This window comes from Nilaparvata lugens, chromosome 7 (genome assembly GCF_014356525.2).
Source record: "Nilaparvata lugens isolate BPH chromosome 7, ASM1435652v1, whole genome shotgun sequence".
Classification (NCBI taxonomy): domain Eukaryota; kingdom Metazoa; phylum Arthropoda; class Insecta; order Hemiptera; family Delphacidae; genus Nilaparvata; species Nilaparvata lugens.
In genome coordinates this window covers 10,850,539-10,874,810 of record NC_052510.1, presented here as the reverse complement: position 1 = coordinate 10,874,810, position 24,272 = coordinate 10,850,539, and the positions used below count along the sequence as shown (strand labels likewise).

General features: G+C 33.9%; 2 protein-coding genes across 2 annotated transcripts in view; one reads left to right on the top strand and one right to left on the bottom strand.

Annotated features, from left to right (window-relative positions):
* Window positions 1-592: 592 nt before the first annotated feature.
* On the top strand, window positions 593-14,558 carry LOC111057699 (zinc finger protein 239-like). Its single transcript, XM_039433664.1, has 4 exons — window positions 593-791; window positions 2,480-2,642; window positions 11,980-12,180; window positions 12,516-14,558. Exons 1-4 carry the CDS (start codon window positions 780-782, stop codon window positions 13,061-13,063), a joined length of 924 nt encoding a protein of 307 aa, XP_039289598.1. The 5' UTR covers window positions 593-779; the 3' UTR covers window positions 13,064-14,558.
* Window positions 14,559-16,370: 1,812 nt separating this feature from the next.
* Window positions 16,371-24,272, bottom strand: part of LOC111057700 (aryl hydrocarbon receptor protein 1) — a 230,240-nt gene continuing 222,338 nt past the window's right edge. The window contains exons 10-11 of the mRNA XM_039431843.1: window positions 21,519-21,618; window positions 16,371-17,001 (exon numbers count right to left, since the gene is read on the bottom strand). Coding sequence (XP_039287777.1) covers window positions 21,546-21,618 — 73 coding nt within the window. The 3' untranslated portion in view covers window positions 16,371-17,001; window positions 21,519-21,545. The remainder of the gene's footprint in view (window positions 17,002-21,518; window positions 21,619-24,272) is intronic.

The window sequence follows — 24,272 nt, the reverse complement described above, 5'->3', positions numbered from 1 at the left end:
TATTGATCTCAAAATATTTGATTCAATGTTTGTATGTGGCCACCTGCCTATTATTATTTTATTGATCCCAAGATACTTGACACAATTGTTTTTGTATGTGGCCATCTGCCTACTATTATCATCTTGTTATTATTAAATCTTATATTGTTGATTCATTTAGTCTTTTATTGGCGTACTTACCACACTTCAAGCTATCAGTATTTTTATGTACAGAATTCAAAGATTTATTTGTAGGTATTTATACCAACTATAATCCACAGTCCACTGCCCTGCCCTTGGATTCTGTCAATCATTTTATCAATATTGTACGATACATTCGAAAAAAAACAGAAATAAGTTTAGCTTGATCATTCTAATAAACCAGACACTGATATAACATTGTTCCTAAAAATATCGGATTGAAATAACTATTAAATATTCAATAACATATCGATCAGAAAATATCGAACAGTGAATATCAATATCGTCATAACGTCGGAACTACTAATATCGATAGTATTAGAGCCAAAATATCGATATTTCTATCGATAATATAGCTATTGATATTTATTAACTAGTTCGAGATCGAGATCAAGTTGATCAGTTAGATTCAAATTTTCACCAATTTTAAATTCGAAAAGAAATAAGAAATCTCATTCCAGTTTCCATTTACATCAATCTACAGCTTTGTATTGTTATAATTTGTTAATTTCGTTTTATATTAATAAAAATATACTTATCAATTATCAATAGGTTTTTCTTCTTATTATTATTATTTTCTGTCTGAGTTCAAAACAAAAATGGATTTAGAAGTGAGTATTTAAATAATTTTCATACCATCGTATTACGTATTGTAACCTAAAAATTGCTAAACCTAAAATTTGCATAATTTGTTACCGTATTGTTTTAATATTGATAAAATATACTTATTAATTATCAATAGGGTTTTCTTATTACTATTATTTTTTGCTTCTTTGCAAAACAAATGGATTTAGAAGTGAGTAGCCTACCGTAGGCCCTATTCAAAAAATGTTCATACCATCAGATATAAGCTAAAAATTGCATGATCACATGTCTTTTGGCTTACCGTACTTTAGATTCTTTAATTACCGTACTTAATATTGTTGTAGACTTTGACATTGTTTGTTCCTTCATTAGTTTTTCTTCTAACTTATAAGTTGATGGTATTCATTCAAAATTACAAAACTTCAAGTGCCGGTTGCACAAAAGCTGGTTAAATTTCTATCGTGATTAATTCCACAAGAACCAATCAGAGAAGCCGTTTTTCAAAAAAGCCTTCTCTGATTGCTTTTTGTAAAATTAATCACTCTTCAAATTGAACCGGTTTTTGTGCAACCGGGCCTTAGAAAATTACCACAGGCTCGAGCAAGAAGCTGAGAATAATATTTTAATTTACAACCCTAACTTAATCCAATAATAGATCTACCTAACAGTTCTTACTTTAAATTGAGTTTTAGCTAATTTTGATGTAGCGTATAAGTATAAATTTAGACTTAGGCCTATATCACTGGCCACGCTTGATTCATCACATTTTTATTTGTTCTAACACTTTGTGTGTAGATAGCCCTATGTTACCTTTTTGAATGAAAAAGACTAAGAAATTGTCAAAAACCGTTTTCTTGGTCAGAGTCAGATTTTATGCAGTGTTCAACAAAAACTGATTAAAATAAAGATCTTAGATCTAAAATCATTAAAAGAAAAAAGAAAGTTAAGAAAAATGACTGGATGCAGGATGCATTTGGTATAGAAATATATAGAGAAGCACTTGGACACGGGTTTTGGATGGGCAAGTCGTGTCAAAAACAAAATTGATCAGTTGCGACCTGAAAAAAGGGGCACTTTAGTATATTGGCAGAACCCAGCATTACTGTTACTTACACAGATTGATAGAGAAGGTCAAGACGAGTTCAACCATGTATTACATTGTCGGTTTTTAAGGATTAGGCTAGCTGGACAAACATGCCAGCAGCATATGTTGACATTTTTTTAATGATCTTCATGTTTTATAACTTATTCATGGCTATAATAAGTTTTAAAATAGTGCAAGCTCATGTAAAATTTGTAAGTAATGCTTACAAGCTTATGTAAAAATCCAATGCTAATTTGCAAGCTTATGTAAAAATCCAATGAAACTGATCAAGTTTGTAACTTCAGTAGATTTTGAGATATTGCAAGAAAATGCAATTTTTTTGCTTTGAAAAAGGTTAACTTGTTTACTTGGTGATTGATATGTATTCAAAACAATTGGATTTTGTAGAATAATAAATTATCAAGTAGAAATGTTCAGTCAATTGAGAGCCTAAACTCTAATTGATGTCATGCCATAGGAAGAATGGCTTCTGTCGTTATCAATATTAGTGCTGCCAACTGGTCAGTCCGAATTGAAACCAGTTGAACGTGCCTAACTTCAACATTTTTTTATGAAGTCTAAAATTAATATACTTTGTGTTTTCATTTATTGTGGATGTGAATATTACAGATGGCAACAGTTGTCAAGCAGGAGATTGGTAGCAGCCAAGAACCAACAACACAGATCAGCACACCATGGTTTCTAATCAAAGATGAGGATTATGGTGATGAAAATGACAATGAACAGCGTTTAGGCAATTTTTGCCAAATTTTCATCAAAGAGGAAGTGTATGGTAAGAATCATATTTTGTTGTCTATTTCATGGATAATAATAATTATTATTGTTATTTTATCCATTAAATAATATTATTACACCCTGCATAGTTAATTAATTTTGTTTACGAAGAGTAGCCTAGTTCAACGTAAAAATATGAAAGTCATTGCATATGGAGATAAAAGTAATCAATTCATATTATGGTAGAAATCAAACCATTATAAATATAACAAATGAAAATATAACTAGTAGTTCTGTGAACAGTAGACCTCGCGCAGTTACAAACAACAGCCTCCTCTTATACTGTCCATCAGAGTGAATCCTGTATGTTTGTCGTGTCGACGAGATATCAGTGTGAAAACGGCTAATGACTGTTGGGGTAGGTGTATCAAAAATGCTAACATCAAAAGTTAATCCCTCCAATACATACTGGCAACAGGTCAGCCCGAGTTGAAAGCAGAAGAAGCTCGAGAGAAAATACTATATTACACCCCGCACACACACATCGATTTTTGTTCGTACGATATTTTGCCGTCCTTATGAATTCTATTAGATTAAACGGAACTTGACAAACATCATCTGTTTAAGCTAATAGAATTTATAAGGATAGCAAAATACCATACGAACAAAAATTGATGTGTGTGTGTATGGGGCTTCACTTTCAGTTATTAATTGCATGCAATTAATAGTCCACACGACAGCTGATTTTATTTTAAGTTACATTGAGATATTAATTTATTGTATATGTCATGCAATAATTAATGATCCACTTGAGTTTATGACTGATTTATGATGGATAATCTTTAGTCTGATTTTTACGGTAATATTGGCGTTCGAAGGAGACTCCTTTTCCTTTTGTATTATCCTTAAAATGCAAAATTTCAAAAAAACCTTATGTATTCGTCGACGCGCAATTCAAAAAGGAACAAATTTCATGAAAATATATTGCCGCGTTTCGCCGTAAATGCGGAACATATAAACATTGATACATCTTCTTTCTATATAATAAGAGAGAGTAGGGTTGTGTTTGTTCGCATCAAAACATGTCAACTTGTGGATTGCATTTAAACGGGAATGATTAAAATCTCCAAATTTTGCACATAGATTCTGAAAATATTTTTGTCCATTCAATCTCGTGCACCTCGAAGCCAAAATTTCAATTTTCCTTCTAGATTTTTCAGAATTAATGATCAAATTTCATTCATGGGACATGCAATTCCATACTGCATACATTGTTGTAAAATGTGTTCATGTTTTGATACAAATGCTGGCAGCCTATGATCAATGATACTGATATGATGTTACAGGACATATACAGATCACAGGCCAAAGCAACATAATAATATTCCAAACAGGAATAATATTTCTGCCCAAACAGGTTTTTGTAACCTTTGGGATTATTTTCCATATAAAATGATTTTTTGTAATGCTCTTCAGGGTATGATTGTGATTTTTTAGTTATATGATAATTATTATTTCATTAACTATGGTAATTTCATGCTCTGTATATATTGTAAAAAATGGAGAATACATGATTTGATTGATTCCTCTGACAATTATAGCGATTGTGATAATTATATAATTGCAAGTTATTTGTTAATTTTAGAATAACTTATTGATTCTCAATCTTTCAAATTTTCGAAAAGCTGTATTTTGTAATCTTTAAATACGATATAAACATTGAAAATCATCTACCATACAATATTTTACCGGCGCCGGTACGAGCGGTTAGTTAAATAGTTATAAAAGTATGTTGAAGTTTTGATTTTTAATGGAATCAATACAATAATATAGCCAATTAACCAACATACGTTGAATGTAAATTCTTTTCGCGAATTCCACAAAACTCCACTATGGGTGCTTCTGTCATCTATAAAATTCACTAACAACATGCATGCAGCTATTATATTTCTCACAAATATCCTCATCCTCAACGGAATTTCTGAGACCCTGTGTAGCGAAGCACGGATAACCTGCTAGTGAATACATAAAGAGAAATGCAAAACTGTCGACATGAATCTTAGACCTCACTTTGCTCGGTCAATAAGATATTAATCAATGTATCTTAGTACTGCGTTTTTAAGACTTATGTGATTAATTTTGAAGTAAAATCAGGATTTCCAAAAACAAATAAAACTTACACTTCAGGTACAATAACCATCTTGAAGTAAACTACATAAGAATCGACCAAATTTCAAGGTCACCATCATGGGCTTGCATTAATTTTGCGAAACTCTTCAAATAATATATATTTACCAAAAACATCTGTTGAGTGCCAAATCTGTATAATAGTTTCCAATTGTATAATATATCAAATAGTTGAATATTCAGTTGAACGAGCGTCAGCGAGTTCTCACTTTTGACTTACTGAAGGCCAAAGTCGTTGTCTGTATGTTCTACAATAACTTTAGAAAAAAATGATCAATCAGCTTCAAATTTTGAACACGTACTCTCCGAACCTTTTTACAGGTCAAGTTCGTAGGAAAACAAAATGACTACTCCTTCGTCCTTTTTCTAGATATAGCATTGAAATTGTATAAGAAAAAAATTGTATTTATTTATCATTTAGTCAACAGAAGAATTCATTACATACATTTACAACAGTTTTCCCAATTTTCTATTTATTCATTCATAACATCAGGTGAGGCTGTTTGGGAGTTATCACACAGACAGTACTTCATGCGCTGACATGTGATTTCAGCTGGTTAATATACAACATAATTTACAAATTTTACATCAACAAAGTTGATACGGGTTGAGATATCAATGTGCGGTTTTCGCCATTCATTTTCTCTTGGAACTCTTTATCGAAATCATGATCACATGACTACGTTTCTCATTTTAAAAATGAATTTAGATTCTTATGAGGAACAAAATTGATGAGTAATTATTCATTTCAAATAGAATGCCCAATGAAACCTACTGCCAAGTTATTCTTATGAAAGAAATATTTAGCTGTTTCCATAATTCTCACCAACTCTGTACAGTTAAATGCTGCTGGTTTCATCATCATCATCATCATCGCCATGGATTAGGCTTTTGAAGCCTGTTCCGGCGTCCATCTCTTCCTCGGTCTACCAATACTTCTTCTGCCTATTGGCTTGTGGAGTAGGGCATTCAATGGGAAACGGTCTTCAGGCATTCTAAGGACATGATCTGACCACTTATTTCTATATGTTTTTATCAAACTCAACACTGGTTGGACATCACATTCTCTTCTTATATTTTCATTCCGAATCCGATTCTCTCTTGTGCATCCTTTTACTTGTCTAAGGAATCACATCTCTGCTGACTGTATTATTGACTCAAGCATCCTTGTCAGCACCCATGCTTCACTTCCGTAAGTCAAAGTAGGTATCGCCATGGCTCTATAAAATTTAATCAAGGTGCTCTTCCTGGCTCTACCTTTGAGGGATCGAGTGATTGCTCCGCATACCATGTTGAATTTTGATATCTTTTTTTGCACATCCTGGTCGTAATCATATGTGATGTCGCAGCCTTAAAATTTGAAATTTGTTCCAAAATCCTGTCTCCCAATACTATTTTTGATCATATCGGCCACTTGCTATTAAAAGCCATGATTTTTGTTTTGATTGACAAATTTTTCATTTCAAAATGTTCGCTTATTATGTTGAGCTTATGCATTTCAATTTGTAGCTTGTTCTCAGATTCAAAGATCACAATATAACAGTTCATGAGCGAGTGCTCCAACCCAGGGGGTCACTAGGTAACTTTGGGAAGCGTTCGGCTCTGTGGTCATACTGATAAGCTATTGATAAGATAAGTTGAGATCATGCGTCTGCTACTCCCATTGTAAGAATGACACCTTGATCCGACTCCTCTAAATATCATTTATGAGCTTGAAAAGAGTCCACTCCTCTGAATATCATTCAAGAGTTTGGAAAGAGCCCACTCCTCTAAATATCATTTAAGAGCTTGAAAAGAGCCCACTCCTTCTAAATATCATCTAAGAGTTTGAAAAGTGCCCACTCCTCTAAATAACATTCATGAGTTTGAAAAGACCCCATACTCCTCTAAATATCATTTAAGAGTTTGAAAAGAGCCCACTCCTCTGAATATCATTCAAGAGTTTGGAAAGAGCCCACTCCTCTAAATATCATTTAAGAGCTTGAAAAGAGCCCACTCCTCTGAATATCATTCAAGAGTTTGAAAAGAGCCCACTCCTTCTAAATATCATCTAAGAGTTTGAAAAGTGCCCACTCCTCTAAATAACATTCATGAGTTTGAAAAGACCCCATACTCCTCTAAATATCATTTAAGAGCTTGAAAAGAGCCCACTCCTCTGAATATCATTCAAGAGTTTGGAAAGAGCCCACTCCTCTAAATATCATTTAAGAGCTTGAAAAGAGCCCACTCCTCTGAATATCATTCAAGAGTTTGAAAAGAGCCCACTCCTTCTAATATCATCTAAGAGTTTGAAAAGTGCCCACTCCTCTAAATAACATTCATGAGTTTGAAAAGACCCCATACTCCTCTAAATATCATTTAAGAGTTTGAAAAGAGCCCACTCCTCTGAATATCATTCAAGAGTTTGGAAAGAGCCCACTCCTCTAAATATCATTTGAGAGTTTGAAAAACACTTTACAGTGGTTCGGGACTCACCTAAAGCTGTAGGTTCACTCATCTCTCATCATAACTCGTCTCATCACTCACGCACAAGCCTTAGGCCCGCCGCAAAGTAGACCCATGCTAGTCAACGCTACTCCAACTCACGCCGTGGGATGTTTTGTAAACCATTACCATGAACACAAATTGGAGAGGTGGATGATGGTGGCTCCATATCTATGAGTGAAATTGGTAAATTTCAAACAGTAAAAAAAGTTCAAACAGTTCGTTTGCTTCTTGTTTGTTTACATTTAAATCTCATCATAACCTGACTTCTCATTAAAAATAGTTTTTTTTCAAGATTTTTTTATTCAGTCATACATTTTATTGTAACTGAATAATTTGGAATGGACACCAACATTTTAAGTTCCAATTCAAGCCTGCACTAAACCGTTACAATTGTACAAGTGACGAGTATTTTTTTTTCTCCAAAACATGAATAAAAACCTGATTTTAAAATTGTCATTGACACATTGATTGACACATCTCCAATATTTAGAATAACATATGCAATTTAAAGCTTGAAATCTACCAATTTCACTCAGAGATGGTGCCACCATCACCCGCCTCACCAATTTGCATTTACTATAGCACTGGTTTACAAAACATCCCACGGCGTGCGTTGTTTAGGTGAGTCCCGAACCACTGGAAAGTGATTTTCAAACTCTTGAATGATATTCAGAGGAGCGGGCTCTTTTCAGACACTTGAATGATATTTAGAGGAGTGAGCTCTTTTCAAACTCTTAAATGATATTTAGAGGAGTGGGCTCTTTTCAAACTCTTAATAGTTATTTGTTTATCTAGAGTGAAAAGTACTGTTTCTTCTCCCTGAGGGAAAAGTTTGAAGCCCGAGGCGAAGCCGAGGGCAACAATTTACCTGAGGGAGAAAAAGCATTTAAGAGTTTGAAAAGAGCCCACTCCTCTGAATATCATTCAAGAGTTTGGAAAGAGCCCACTCCTCTAAATATCATTTGAGAGTTTGAAAATCACTCTACAGTGGTTCGGGACTCACCTAAAGCTGTAGGTTCACTCATCTCTCATCATAACTCGTCTCATCACTCACGCACAAGCCTTAGGCCCGCCGCAAAGTAGACCCATGCTAATCAATGCTACTCCAACTCACGCCGTGGGATGTTTTGTAAACCATTACCATGAACGCAAATTGGAGAGGTGGGTGATGGTGGCTCCATATCTATGAGTGAAATTGGTAAATTTCAAACATTAAAAAAAGTTCAAACAGTCCGTTTGCTTCTTGTTTGTTTACATTTAAATCTCATCATAACCTGACTTCTCATAAAAAATAATTTTTTCAAGATTTTTTTTATTCAGTCATACATTTTATTGTAACTGAATAATTTGGAATGAACATCAACATTTCAAGTTCCAATTCAAGCCTCCACTAAACCGTTAAAATTTTACAAGTGACGAGTATTTTTTTTTCTGTAAAACATAAATAAAAACCTGATTTTAAAATTGTCTTTTGATTGGCACATCTCCAATATTTAGAATAACATATGCAAGTTAAAGCTTGAAATTTACCAATTTCACTCAGAGATGGAGCCACCATCACCCGCCTCACCAATTTGCGTTTACTATAGCACTGGTTTACAAAACATCCCACGGCGTGCGTTGTTTAGGTGAGTCCCGAACCACTGGAAAGTGATTTTTAAACTCTCAAATGATATTTAGAGGAGTGGGCTCTTTTCAAACTCTTAGATGATATTCAGAGGAGTGGGTTCTTTTCAAACTCTTAGATGATATTTAGAGGAGTGGGCTCTTTTCAAACTGTTGAATAATATTTGGAGGAGTGGGCTCTTTTCAAACTCTTATATGATATTTAGAGGAGTGGCCTCTTTTCAAACTCTTAGATGATATTTAGAGGAGTGGGCTCTTTTCAAACTGTTGAATAATATTTGGAGGAGTGGGCTCTTTTCAAACTCTTATATGATATTTAGAGGAGTGGCCTCTTTTCAAACTCTTAGATGATATTTAGAGGAGTGGGCTCTTCTCAAACTCTTAGATGATATTTAGAGGAGTGGACTCTTTTCAAACTCTGAAATGATATTCAGAGGAGTTATAAATATTATAGCTAAGGAGCTCAAAACGTACGTTGTTTTCTTTCATGATGAGAATACATTATGATCGTGTGTGCGTGTGTGTGTGTGTGAATGTGTGATTCTCTCAATCTTTCGTAATATTCCAATCATATCATGTATTATGTGCATATTAAATAATGTATTAATTTTTTCATTTCTGAATGGAAGAATTAAATAATAATTGTATATTAGGTACTAAAGTCTGTTGACGAAGTAAATGACTCTCATATTTCGGGTGGCTTCAATTTGACCGTATTTCATCAGAATATACAAGGAATTAGAGGTAATTTTGATAGCTTGTTAACTTATATCAGTTGTTGGAGTGGCAGGCCTGCAGTTCTGATATTGTCCGAGGTATGGTTGAACTCAAGTGATGAGGCATCTCAATTCTACATCGATGGTTATGAGAAAATTCCCAGTATTTCCAATTTTACTCTTGCTACTGGTATAATAGCTTACTACTCAATTGAATTGTCTGATTTTGTATGTGAAAGTGTAGATGGTTACATCGAGGGTGCGGATTTGATAACTCTGCGATGTAGCTTTTATAACTACCAATTTAATATTTTATGTCTCTATCGCTGGCACGGCTTCAACTTTGAGCGGTTTTTAACAAGTTTCAGCGCTGTACTAGAAAGCTTGCCGGCAGGCGATTCCATCATAATTGGTGATATAAATTTGAACATACTAAATAATGACAATAATGATTATGGCTATCAATAGTTGATGGCTATCTTGATATATTGAGTTTTTACGGTTATGAGCAAATCATAAACATGTTTACCAGAGTAACAGATTCTTCTTCCACATGCATAGACCATATATATTTCAGATCACAAAATTTTTCCCATTTTGTTAAAGGTACTGTAATAGAAACATCAATAGGTGGCCACAAAGCTGTAGCCATAACGCTCAGTCAAAATAATAGGCTAGATAATAAATGTGTCATTGGGGAGAGGGTTACTCTAGACTATGGGCGCTTACAGGAAATGTTGCGCTCTCATGACTGGAGTGATGTTCTCTCCAGTGATGACTTGGATTTCAAATTTAATACATTTCTAAACACTTTGAATGAATATATTGAATGTTCTAAATCCTCTAGAATAATAGTGGCAAGAGGGACGCATTTAAGAAAACTTAAACCCTGGATAACAAATGGTTTATGTGAAGCAATCCATTCCCGAGATAAATTGATTAAAAAAGTTAGAAGAAATCCAAAAAATACTCAAATAAAAGCCAAATTGAAATAATTTTCCAAGAAAATCAAATCCTGGATCAGAATAGAAAAAGAGAAATATTATTCACATTGTCTACTCCTTGGCAACTCCTTCACCCATTAAAATTTCATACAATTTCTTGTAGTCAAATCAATTGTGATTGTGGTACTGTGGCACAAACTGATTTCATCAGGTATCTAGGTCTGGTAGTGGATGAGAAACTCTCTTGGTCTCATCACATTTGTAAATTGAAAAATTATCTCCGCCATATTCTAAAAAAATTCTACCACCTTAGAAAATTCATTCCTTCAGCTGTGCTCAGGCAACTCTATTTTGCTGTGGTGGATTCCAAATTAAGTTATGGCATTAGTTGCTGGGGATCCACCTACAAAACCCATCTAGCACCTCTAATTGTGCTTCAAAAAGCCATAGTACGGTGTATGAAGGGTGTGAGCAGGATCGAACACTTTTTTCCTATCTTTCAATTTTTCGATTGTTTGCCATTGCGCTATAAATATGTTTTCAAAGTCTTATCATCCTTTTACATGTTATCAGGCAATCGAAGTCGGCAAATGTTCGAGAATGATAATGTATACAGAACTAGAAGAGTAGTTGAAAATTTAGCTAGACACCTCAGAGTGTATAACACTTTTTTCAGAAATCCTTTGTCTTTTTGGGGCCAAAATTTTCCAACTATCTACCTGATTATATAAGAAATATTGAGAACAAAATACTTTTGAAAAAAAATATCAAAATGGCTTACTGGATGTCTGCCTGAAACTATTGAGAGTTATTTTTCTGTAATTATCTGATTCCCATGTTATTATAATACTTATTTTACCTTTTTTGCACATACCAACTTGAAAGAGAAAGATGTGTGAGTGTGTGTGTGAATGTAGCATTAAAAACTTTTTTTCACTGACCTCCTACTTGCATACAAATTGTAAATAATTTAGCAAGTAGTATTTTTATTTTGACAGGAACTAACTGTATAGAAGTTTATATCTTTATTTCACTGAGTTGTGTTTTTTTTGTCAAAATAAAGAACGATTTGATATGATTTGATTTGAGTGGGCTCTTTTCAAACTCTCAAATGATATTCAGAGGAGTGGGCTCTTTTCAAACTCTTAAATGATATTTAGAGGAGTGGGCTCTTTTCAAACTCTTGAATGATATTTTGAGGAGTGGGCTCTTTTAAATCTTGAATGATATTTATAGGAGTGGGCTCTTTCCAAACTCTTGAATGATATTTAGAGGAGTGAGTTCTTTTCAAATTTGGGTCTACTTCGCGGCGGGCCTTAGCTTAAGCTCATGTGAGCATCACCCTCAACAATGAAATGTCTCCCAGTTTGCAATATCTCAATTGCTGATTTCAATTACTGTACCTGTAATAAATTTTCATTATTGTTGTGTGCAGATGAGCAAGAGGCTGAAGGATGTTCTGTGAATAGTGAGCCTTCATCTATCAGCAGGACATCTGCAAGCCCTACAAATGCAACGGAAGTGGGTGGACTCGAACGCAACGATCAACATTCCATCTCTTCGGTAGGAAAGAAGTGTAACTTTTGTGACTATAAATGTGCTCGTGCGGATTATTTGAAAATTCACATCAGAAAGCATACAGGAGAAAAGCCATTCAGCTGTGACTTTTGTGACCATAAATTTGCTACATCTGGTCAATTAATATTACACAAAAGAACACATACTGGATATAAACCTTACAGCTGCGAGTTTTGTGACTTTAAATGTAGCAGATCAAGTGATTTGAAAAGACATATCAGAACACATACAGGAGTAAAACCTTACAGCTGCGAGCTTTGTGACTATGAATGTGTTACTTCAAGTCGTTTGAAAATACATATGAGAAAACATACAGGAGAATTACCTTTCAACTGTAACTTTTGTGACTATAAATGTGCTCGTGAAAATTATTTGAAAGTTCACAACAGAAACATACAGGAGAAAAACCATTCAGCTGTGAGTTTTGTGACCATAAATTTGCTACATCTGGTCAATTAATATTACACAAAAGAACACATACTGGATATAAACCTTACAGCTGCGAGTTTTGTGACTTTAAATGTACCACTTCAGGTAATTTGAAATATCACATCAGAACACATACAGGAGAAAAACCTTACAGCTGCGAGCTTTGTGACTATACATGTGTTACTTCAAGTCGTTTGAAAATACATGTTATGAGAAAACATAGGCCTACAAGAGAATTAACTTTCAACTGTAACTTTTGTGACTTTAAATGTGCTCGTGCAGATTATTTGGAAATTCACATCAGGATTCATACAGGAGAAAAACCATTCAGCTGTGAGTTTTGTGACCATAAATTTGCTTCATCTGGTCAATTAATATTACACAAAAGAACACATACTGGATATGAACCTTACAGCTGCGAGTCTTGTGACTTTAAATGTACCAGATCAAGTGATTTGAAAAAACATATCAGAACTCACAGGAGTGAAACCTTACAGCTGCGAGCATTGTGACAATAAATGTGTTCAAATAGTTTGAAGATACATATGAAAAACATACAGGAGAATTACCTTTCAACTGTAACTTTTGTGGCCATAAATTTGCGCGTGAAGATTGTTTGAAAGTTTACATCAGGAAGCATATACACGAAAAAAACCTTCCGGCTATGAGTTTTGAGACTATAAAAATGTACTACATCTGGTCAATTAATACTACAGAAAAGAACACATACTTACTGGAGAAAATTTCGAGAGAGTTCTGTGCCTATAAATTAATGCACTATTTACATTATTTGGAATCACATCTTAGAATCCAAACCTTTTAGCTGCAAAATCTGTGTTTTTAAATGTGCATGGATTTATATCAACTGAAGCTTTACCACCATGTTAGCCATCACAATTTATTAAGCTATATTCGTATTCTGTACTTTTTATAATAAACTGAATCACGTTAGGCCTAGTAGGATAAAAAGGAGAAGTCATGCGCAGGATGTGCCAGACTTCTCCTTTGAATAACCTTAACCCCAATGACGTCACTGATAAATTTAGAGATAAATCACTGACTCCAATCTTGACCTTGAAAAAAGTGTAGCAATTGTTTGATAAGTCTAAGAAGCTCGTCCTACATTCTGCATTCCAAGCTTCTTCTATTGTTTTATTTTGCTAGTGTGTGTTTTGGATCATAAGGGGGATCTGAATAATAATCATTTATTCGACTAATCAAATCAATGGGAAGCTCTTGGTAGACCTAAACTTGGTTTTACTAGCCATCCAAGCTCCCGAAATGTCTGCTCCAAGCTATCGAGGATCCAGTTGCCTCCACATTTAACCGTCCCGAGGCCCCCATTCAACGGGAGGCTGACGCCGAAGAATACATCCAGCGGCTGTAAGCTGGAGAGTCTACTTGGTGATAATCAACAATCAGCAGTGGAGCAGCCTCGGTGGATTATATACAAGTAGCAGTGGAGCAGCCTCGGTGGATTATATACAAGTAAAGATGGTCAAGTTGAAAAAGATGGTGAAGAAGAAAATATTGATGAAGATGGTGGAACAGCATTGAGGGTTGAAATGTTATTGATTTGGCTTAGATTTGAAATCTTAAGGTCTTTTCTTCTCGTACATGAGTCATACAGTACTAACTGAAAATGATGTCTATATTTCGCTCATGCCAAACACTTTGATGAAAAAGAATTACTTTTAGATTGATTGCCTCACATAACTGACAACATCAGCTGCCTGCTGCATATTTTCATTGAGATCTCTATTTATCCATTTTTATTTAATAATTGTCCGACATGAACTATAAAGGTATAGGCTATATTTGCACTCATGAAAAAGTAGGTTTGTAAAAATCAATGTGTGTTTGTATAAAAAAATAAAAGCTTTCAGTGTTGCTTCAATTATGTTTATTTTATGTTTTCATAAAAATTCACCAGATTATAGGCCCTTACTAGAATATTCATGAGTAGGATGAGTAGGCCTATTGAATTTTGTGACTATGACTATAGTGAGGTCCACGTTATAATGGCAGTATTTGATTAACATTGGTGTTGCCATCCTAGTCTTTCATTAGACAAAGCAGATAGCGCAATCCTTTTCTAGCTCCGCAACGTTGCCAGATCTTTTTAAACAATGTAGAAATATAGACTAGGCTTCCTGTAGGCCTATAGCTGAAAAAATGTCATAAATCTACCGGTTTGCTTTATCATTCATTATAGTAAGAACGAAGTTTAGGGTTTGATCACATTGAATGCATAAGCCGGATAACAAAATTTGGAAAGTGCCATTGAAACACGTTATGACTCACATGTAACTGCTCACACTGAACGCAACCAGCAAGTGCAAGCATTCAGTGTGAGAGTTCCTATTGCTCTCTCCAGATTTTGTTCCTCATCTGCACGCTTGGTCATGCATAGACAAGCTTGTACTTGATTATATTAACAGCTGATTATATCTGTATTTTTACAGAACGGTAAGATACAGATATAAAAAGCTTGGCATCAGCTGATTAAAAGTGAATTGCTCATGTTCGCGGCGCGTATATCTGTACGCACCTTTATATACATAGTGAGTCATATGTATGGGAACCCTCCATTAAATTGGAAACTGTTGTGGATAATACTGTAACTTCCAGGATTAGTTATTGGTCAAAATACTCTCTTTTTCATGTTCAACTGAATTCCAACTCCTCATAAGGGGGTGACTTAGGGGTTGTAACTCAAATGTTTTAAATGTAAACATCGATTGTTAGGTACATCATTTTAAAGTCCTTTTTAAAACATGGCGGCTGATTTAACTTTATCAATTATTTCTTTAAAAACTAAAACTTCAATCAGCCGCCATTTTGGATAAAAGTATCATAGAACATTTTTATTGATGCTATCTTTCTTGTTTTAGAAAGGCCTTTAAAATGATGTACCACACAATGGGTTTTAACATTCAAAATATTTGAGTTACAACCCCTAATTTCCATAAAAAACTAAAACTTCAATCAGCCGCCATTTTGGATACAAGTATCATAGAACATTTTTATCGATGCCATCTTTCTTGTTTTAAGAAGTCCTTAAAAATGATGTACCACTCAATGGGTGTTTATTTTTAAAATATTGTAGTTACAACCCCTAAGTCACCCCCTTATGAGGGGTTGAAATTCAGCTGTACCTACGTCAAAAGGTAGAGTATTTGACCAATAACTTATCCTGAAAGTTACAGTATTTTATCTACAACAATTTCCCATTTAATGGAGGGTTCCCATACATATGACTCACTCTGTATATTATACGCATTCAACGTGAACACACCTTGGGGCATTTAATATACCGGTACTCATCCTTATATGCATACAATTTGATCATTCTTAGTGTGTGATCACATTGAATGAGCACCCTAATTGACCGAAAGAAGTCTCAACCGGATCGGGATTTTCCTCTTATTTAGTTCTATGTCTGTACAGAGTATAGCTTTTGTTCTGTTCCGGAAAAACCCGGTATATTATATTTCGATAGTATGTTTCAATGTTTAAGCATTGTGACACATTTTCAGTCAAATGCAAGATTCTTATGAGATTTGGCAGAACAGAAGGCCAATGTCCATTTCTAAATTGTGTGAAAACAAGCCTCTGTATGAGTTTTTTAATTTTGCATTTTTTACGATACTGTATAATTATAGAAGAAGAATATTCAATTGCCAAACACTACCAGTATTTAAATATACCTTATAATCATAAAATACTAATGACTACTTATAATTGAGAGGTAATAATAATTGACTACTACTAATGAGAGGAAACAGGTTTGTATGAGGAAGAAGACTTGGGTATTCATAAGTTTTGATTTTTCATATTTAATCCAGATCTCGAGCATTCAAGTTTATCTTATAAATGGCTGACATATTAACAAACGAGCTCTGAATCGAAATACACTTCTATTCCATTTTAAAGACCAAATGGTCTTATAAATAATTGCACAAAATATATAGACACGTAAATCCAAGTTTTGATTCAATTCTATTAGGAAGATATTTAATATCAAGTTGAATACAGTAATTAATTATAGTATACAATAATATTCGTAGATAAGAACTACACAAATATACATCGCGAATACATAATTTAAATAAACGTTATATTTATAATTTATATTTTACACCATTATGGTACAAATATTGAAGTTGAAAAATTTACAAGTAACAAAAAATCAATAATTTAACACATATCACAGAAACACACATAAATAATAATATTATTGTAGAGAGAAATTATGAAAAATATTAAGAGTTATTCACGGTCGAAATTTTCTTATTAGTGATTCAAGATATAAAATTATGTATCTACATTTATCAATCATACAGTCTTAAACGAATTCCTGGAGAAAAACTAGCAATAATTTAATCATTGTTCATTGTTGAGTTGCTCCGACCTCCGACCAACAACTGTCACAGTTCACTTTGAACACCTGCAAAAAATAATATTCAGATAAAATGGGCTGTGCTACTTGAATATCAAACACATAAATTGATACAGTCTTTTAATCCAGTTGAATACTAGGCAGTATAATAGAATAGTAGGTTCATTACAATGTAATAGGTTCATTAAGGACGACAGAATGCATATCAGTAGGCTAAGTATTCAAGTACCTAATTGAGTAGCCTGCTATAAAAGTAATATAAGTAAGTACCGGTACAGTAGCATAGTATTATTCATAAGAATTAGTTCACTCGTGCTGTGTATAACATATAGATTTTATATAGGTCAAAACAGTTTTGACAGTGTTAGGCTAAACAAAAACCTTGGTAAATCATACCATATAGATTCAAATAAGTAGATTACCGTATTCCATAGATTGAACAATTGAATTTCTCAATGGAAATGATTCTGACTTGGTAAGAATCTATTTATTCGAATCTATGTATGATTTACCAAGGTTTTTGTTTAGCCTAACACTGTCAAAACTGTTTTGACTTGGCCTATATGAAATCTATATGTTATACACAGCACGAGTGAACTAATTCTTATGAATAATACTATGCTACTTATAACATATATGTACCACACAGCACACAAGACCCCTGTTTCAGTCCTAAAATGAAACTCCAAATTAATCCTATGTAGTAAATAAACGTTCCAGCTTTACTTCTGGGTCACAGGTACATAACAAAAAAATCTGGTGTGGCGCACTCACACAACTTTCCTTGCCGTTATGAAAATTGATCACCTGACGCTAGTGTTCCCGCGCATCTCAATTCTACTATTCAATGATTTGAGCCAGCTGGTGACAGGGCTATAACGCTGGAGACACACATGAGGTCTGCTATCTCTTCATAGTGAATGATTTAATAGAATCAACAATAATTTGCAATTGAATAATCACATTTTCTCGAATTTAAAGCTTATTTTCAATTTTAGGTGAAAATGTTACTGAACATTAATTGTAGAGATTTTCATGCTCAATCTACTCCACTTGATTTTTTTCGTTTCAATTGTATCTGAAGCCTGATAATTGGGAATCTATCTGCATTGATGGGGCGAAGCTCCTGAAATTTTTACAGATATGGGACTTGTGGCAGTTGATAGAGCTTATCGATGACTATTTTAGGTATGAATTTGATCAAAATCGTTGGAGCCGTTTTCGAGAAAATTGCAAAAAACCCTGTTTTTGACAATATTTTCGCCATTTTAGCCGCCATTTTGAATTGCATCAGATCGAAATTGTTCGTGTCGGATGCTTATATCGTAAGGACCTCAAGTTCCAAATTTCAAGTCATTCCGTTAATTGGGAGATGAGATATCGTGTACACAGACGCACATACACTCATAGACACACACACACACACACACACACACACACACACACACACACACCACACACCACACACACACACACACACACACACACACACACACACACACACACACACACACACACACAACACACACACACACACACACACACACCACACACACACACACACCACACACCACACACACACACACACCACACACACCACACACACACACACACCACACACACACACACCACACACACACACACACACACACACACACACACACACAACACACACACACACACACACACACACACACACACACACACACACACACACACACACACACACACACACACACACACACACACACACACACTTACAGACCAATACCCAAAAACCAGTATTTGGACTCAGGGGACCTTGAAACGTATAGAAATTTAGAAATTGGGGTACCTTAATTTTTTTCGGAAAGCAATACTTTCCTTACCTATGGTAATAGGGCAAGGAAAGTAAAATAATTGAGATTAGATTATTCGGAAGTGAACTGTTTCCGGATTCACCAAGCGCGGTCAAAACATTCAAATTTGGTCATATCAAATCAGGTAAGGTTTACGAGTGCACTGCAACATTATAGCATAGAGAAACAATAGAGTGAGTAGATATCCCATGGTATAGGGCGTTTATGTCGCAACTTTCACTGTTATCTCAAGCCGATTACTGTTGATTATTGTCGATTTTAACTGTTTTTTTGGGGAGAGAGTGTATGAACGGCACAATATGAGAGACTACCAGTGTCACACAGCTTCACGGGAGAGAATTACATGAACTATCGGCTTGAGATAACAGTAAAAGTTGCGACATAAACGCCCTATACCATGGGATATCTACTTATGCTTTTGTTTCTCTATGATTATAGTATATGGCAATGGTCATTATTTATCGATAATGTACACAAATAAATCGTACCCGGCTCGATTACGTTCAAATGTCTCGACCGATCTTGCTTGTGTGTGGGAAATTGATTAGATTATCAAGCGTTCAAGCCTACCGTCGGGATTCGAACCCACGACCAGCAGTGCAAGCAGACTGAATGTTAGGCTATATGTAACGCCTCAGCCCACTCCACCAACTTGGACAATGACCAAGTCACAACCAATATAATAGTCTATAAATTGAGAAACTAGTTGAAAAAAATGCATATTTAACCGAAATTAGTAGGCTATATCTCGTCATTTCAATACGATTCATTGTTCATGACATATATTTTTCCATTTTCTATCAATTATTTGAGCTAGTTTCAATGTATTTGAAGTAAGAGTGGGTAGGTGAAATATAGATTATTTGTAGAAGCCAAAAATAGACACTGCTGTCCTAATAACAGCCAGCTTTTGAGTCGGTGTTTCCATGTGGTGTGAAAATGGAACTTATCATTGCACCGGTCATGGGTTCGATTCCCACTCATTCCGACAGGCATTCATTTGTATAATTGATTTTGCATTACTTATATGGGCATCATAAGTAAGAAAAATATAGTTGTTCCATGTTGTTTTCTATCACGAACTGCTTACTATTAAATCACTTTTTGCTATTAAAAAGAACGAGCTTCTTTATTTTATCTTTCAACCAGGAAGATGGCGGACCTGCCGAAAGATCCCGTTGTCACAGAACTCACAGTACGGTAAGTGACAATGGATGAAATTTGACAGCTAGTCATGCTTCTTTTTAATAACAAAAAAGTGAAAAATAAAGAGTTTGTATCTAATGAGTTGGAAAGGTAGAGGATCTATACATCAATAATTATAAACTGAAACTACACAATTTATAGAATGAAAACACTCATAAACTGAAATTTCAAATGAGAAATACGGTATTTCAGTGGCTTTTCCGCCCCTCCTCAGTAATAGAGACAGAGTCTTAATGTTGGGCTGAAGAAATCGATTTATGCAGAGCATCTTCTATATAATAAGAGAGAGTAGGGTTGTGTTTCTTCGCATCAAAACATGTCAACTTGTGGACTAAGTTACATACCGGAAAAACGGGAATGATTCAGATCTCCAAATTTTGCACATCGATTCTTAAAATATTAATCTAGTGCACCTCGAAGCCCAAATTTCAATTTTCCTTTTTAGGTTTTTTAGAATTAATGTACAAATTTCATTCATGGGACATGACATTTCATACGGCATATATTGTACACACCATATGTTTATATACAGAGTGGGTGAAAAGTCCGAGAACGGCTTAATATCTCATACACAAAGGTTATTTAATTTGATGGTGGATGTGATTGGGGATCCTACTCAAATTGAAAATACTACTTTACTATGACTTCAAAAATCTGGTCCACCATATTGAATGTAACTTTATTTTTTTAAATAGGAAGGTAGTCACGTAATACATGAGTTCGATACGAAATTTTTAGAAAAAAAGAATGGCGAAAACCGCATATCGATATCTCAAACCGTTTAGAAGATATTCACATTATTAATCAATACTATTCGAAGCAGAAAGGAGAGAAAAAAGTCCGAGAACGGCTTCATATCTCATTCACAAAGGTAATTTGATGGTGGGTGTGATTGGGGATCCTACTCAAATTGAAAATTCTACTTTACTCTGACTTTAAAAATATGGCCCACCATCTTGGATCCGCCATATTGAAAGCAACTTTATCTTTTTAAATAGGAAGGTGTTCATGCAATACATGATTCCGATACGAATTTTCAAGAAAAAATGAAAGGCGAAAACCGCATATCGATATCTCAAACAATTCAGAAGATAGAACTTAGAAGTTGAAGAACTTATCTATACTGTAATAAAAGGACAGAAATGGCTTATACGCGTTTGGGATGGGAAATTCACGAATGACGCATCATCATGTCTAAACTACTATAAGTTACTGTCTAACTTGGAATTTTGCATATAGATTCTTAATTAACTGAGGATGGTTATAGGCATATTTCAAATTCTTCAAGATTTCAGTAGGTAGGTCAAGTTTTTAATAAATTAAAACCTCCTTGCGGAGCATGGGTTATCTTCTAGTATTCAAATATGTCACGATGTAAAGCCTTCAAACTATTTATCACCTATTTATCAATGAAACCTTATTTCAGGAGTTACCTATATGTGTTATCCAAGTAGGTAGTATTAATTAATGAATAGTGTGTTTAGTTAGTTGATAACTGACCTAGTTATTGGTTGAGTAGTGTGTTGGTCACCTCAGAGATGGACAGCAGAGGACTCCCGTCCTGTTTATCTGAGCATAGCCGGGATCGGCGGAGGCTGTGCTAAAAACAAATTCAAATATAAAATGCAATCAAATTCACTGTCAATGTCAATATATCGTTTCCTAGTTCAACATTTATAAATGCAATCTTTTTATTGCTATGACATCACTAACAATGTACTGTTTCATTGTTTAAGTTTGTAATAAGATTCCATGCAACTTATAGAATATATTTAGGTAGATATCCGTATCTTCACCCTCTTTCAGATGGAAACATGATGATGCTGTAAAGGAAGCTTCATGATTGGGAGTGTTGAGTGTAATGTATTTAGTGTATGTATGTATGTAGTGTAACATGTATTTAAACATGTGTTTGGTGGCGCACATGGAGTACGCCACCATCGAATTACATGCATTAAAGGTTGTGCAAAGGCTAAAAATGAACTTTCTACGGTGATATTCGATTTGTTTTTCGATTATTTGTATATCATCAAGCTATCAGAATGAAAAAGTTTTCTCAGGAAAACATTTTTTCCCGATCATTACTTTTTTAGTTATGAGTAAATTAGTAATTTAGTTATGCCTAAATTTTAAATTTTTGGGACAACATTTCAAATTCGGTAAGAGATGGATCCATGATATTCAGAGGATAGATTCTTAACGATATTTTTGATCTATTAAAACAATAATTTTCTGAAAATATAGATTTTTGAGAAAGTTATTCAATTTACCAAAAATGACCAAAAATAACTCAACTAAAAGTTATTTTTGGTCATTTTTAGTAAATTGAATAACTTTCTCGAAAATTGATATTTTCAGAAAAGTTTGGTTTCACTAGATCAAAAATACCATGACGAATCTATCCTCTAAATCTCATGGATTTATATCTGACCGAATTTGAAATGTTCTGCCCCAAAAATTTAAATTTTAAGCGCTCATATCTCAAAAAGTAATGATCGAAAAAAATGTTTACCTGAGAAAACTTTTTCATTTTGCTAGCTTGATGATATACAAATCGAAAAATTTTGAAAATATCACCAGTAGAAAGTTTATTTTTAGCCTTTGCATAGCCTTAATCCGTCAGGTAAATCTGCAAAATCCGTAAAAATATACAATGGAGTTCACTCTCAGTCTACTACAGTTTCCCAGTTAAAAATGTATGGTTCATCAATTCTTTGATATTTTCTTGTAAATTTTCAGAATATTATATTATCCATTGTTAAAAATATTCCTCCTCCTGTTATATTTATTAAAATCTTATCTGAGCGTATTAATTTTTTCCAATGATCATCCCTCCCTTAGAAAAATGTTATAATGGATACCGTCATGTGTTGTAGAATAAATGTTGTTAAAAATATTATTGTATTTCATTCTAAATCGTAGCTCTAATTTGAAATTCAATTTTCATGTTTATAGGTGTCTTGACTGATGTTGGATTAGATATAGGATTTGGAAGAAATGAGAAATAGTTACAGATCACACTCTCAGTAATATAGGATCTTCAAAAGTTGGCACTGCTTATACAAACTACACAGTGAGTAACGAGCAAACTCTTTCATTATTTATAATATTGAACCTTAGTCAATTCAATTTGTTCCTATAAATTCAAGCCAAAATTCAATTTTTTGATTATTTACTCTCAATTTCTTAAAATCATCGATTCTTCGATCAAAAACGTTCTTTATTTAGATCAATAAGGAATCTTACAAGAATAAAGTATTCATAATTAAATTCTACTTCACAATTAACTTGGCCTGAATAATAAATTTTCGGTTAAAAATGTACAATTTCACGTTTTATACGACAGTGTTAGATAAGATTATCTTACTGGAAAAATTTATAACTTCATACTCTTCAATTTCAATTAAAACAGTGTTAATGCGTGAAGTGTTTAAGCAATAAAAACTGTATAAAACTAAAAGAGAAAAAGAAGTCAGATAACTTGGCAAAGTAAAATAAATAAGTTCAAGCTATAATAAAACATTGAATAAGAGAAGCCAGTAATAATTTTTGTTGAAATTGATTCTTCAGTAGGACTAAGCTTGTCAATTTTATAATTTTTTCTTTGGAGGATTTCAAAAATCGTTTTTTCTAAGAAAATAATGATAGTAGTTCAGACACTGTGTTACTTGTAAATATTTGAAAAAACACTCACTTTTCTTGGAGTATTGAGGAATGCATTTCACTCCTGAAGAGGAGCTTCATCAGCCTGGCATTTCAGGAGTGAAATGCATTCCTCAATACTCCAAGAAAAGTAAGTGTTTTTTCAAATATTTACAAGTAACACAGTGTATGAAATATAAAAAAGTTATTATATAGTGTTTCGTCATGAAAAGCATCATCAAAATAATGATCTTTAATTATTGTGTATCCTAAAGACATGGGCTACCATGAAGAATCAATGATATTATTCAAAAGTAGCTTATTTATCATGGTAGCTTCTACAGTACCGTATGTTGTGAAAATTATCTCCAACGTAGGCTACTAAAATTTCTATAACACATTTTTTAACCAACAATTTTACAAATGAATGAATTACTATTTTCAGTAATATAAATAGAAACTGAGATACTCTTCAGTCTTCAGTCAAAAATATACTGCGGATCAATATCCCAGAAAAACAGACATGAATTCGGTATTCAAATCAGAATGCTTCTACAATAGGCATCAAAGAGATATTTCTGAAATTCAAATTTCCCAGTCTATTTTTTAGTG

Excerpts from the sequence above, each read along its gene's own strand:
- LOC111057699 (XM_039433664.1), top strand. Across the intron at positions 2,643-11,979 it reads CATCAAAGAGGAAGTGTATG|ATGAGCAAGAGGCTGAAGGA; the intron begins GTAAGAATCATA and ends TGTTGTGTGCAG. Across the intron at positions 12,181-12,515 it reads GAAAATTCACATCAGAAAGC|ATACAGGAGAAAAACCATTC; the intron begins ATACAGGAGAAA and ends CACAACAGAAAC.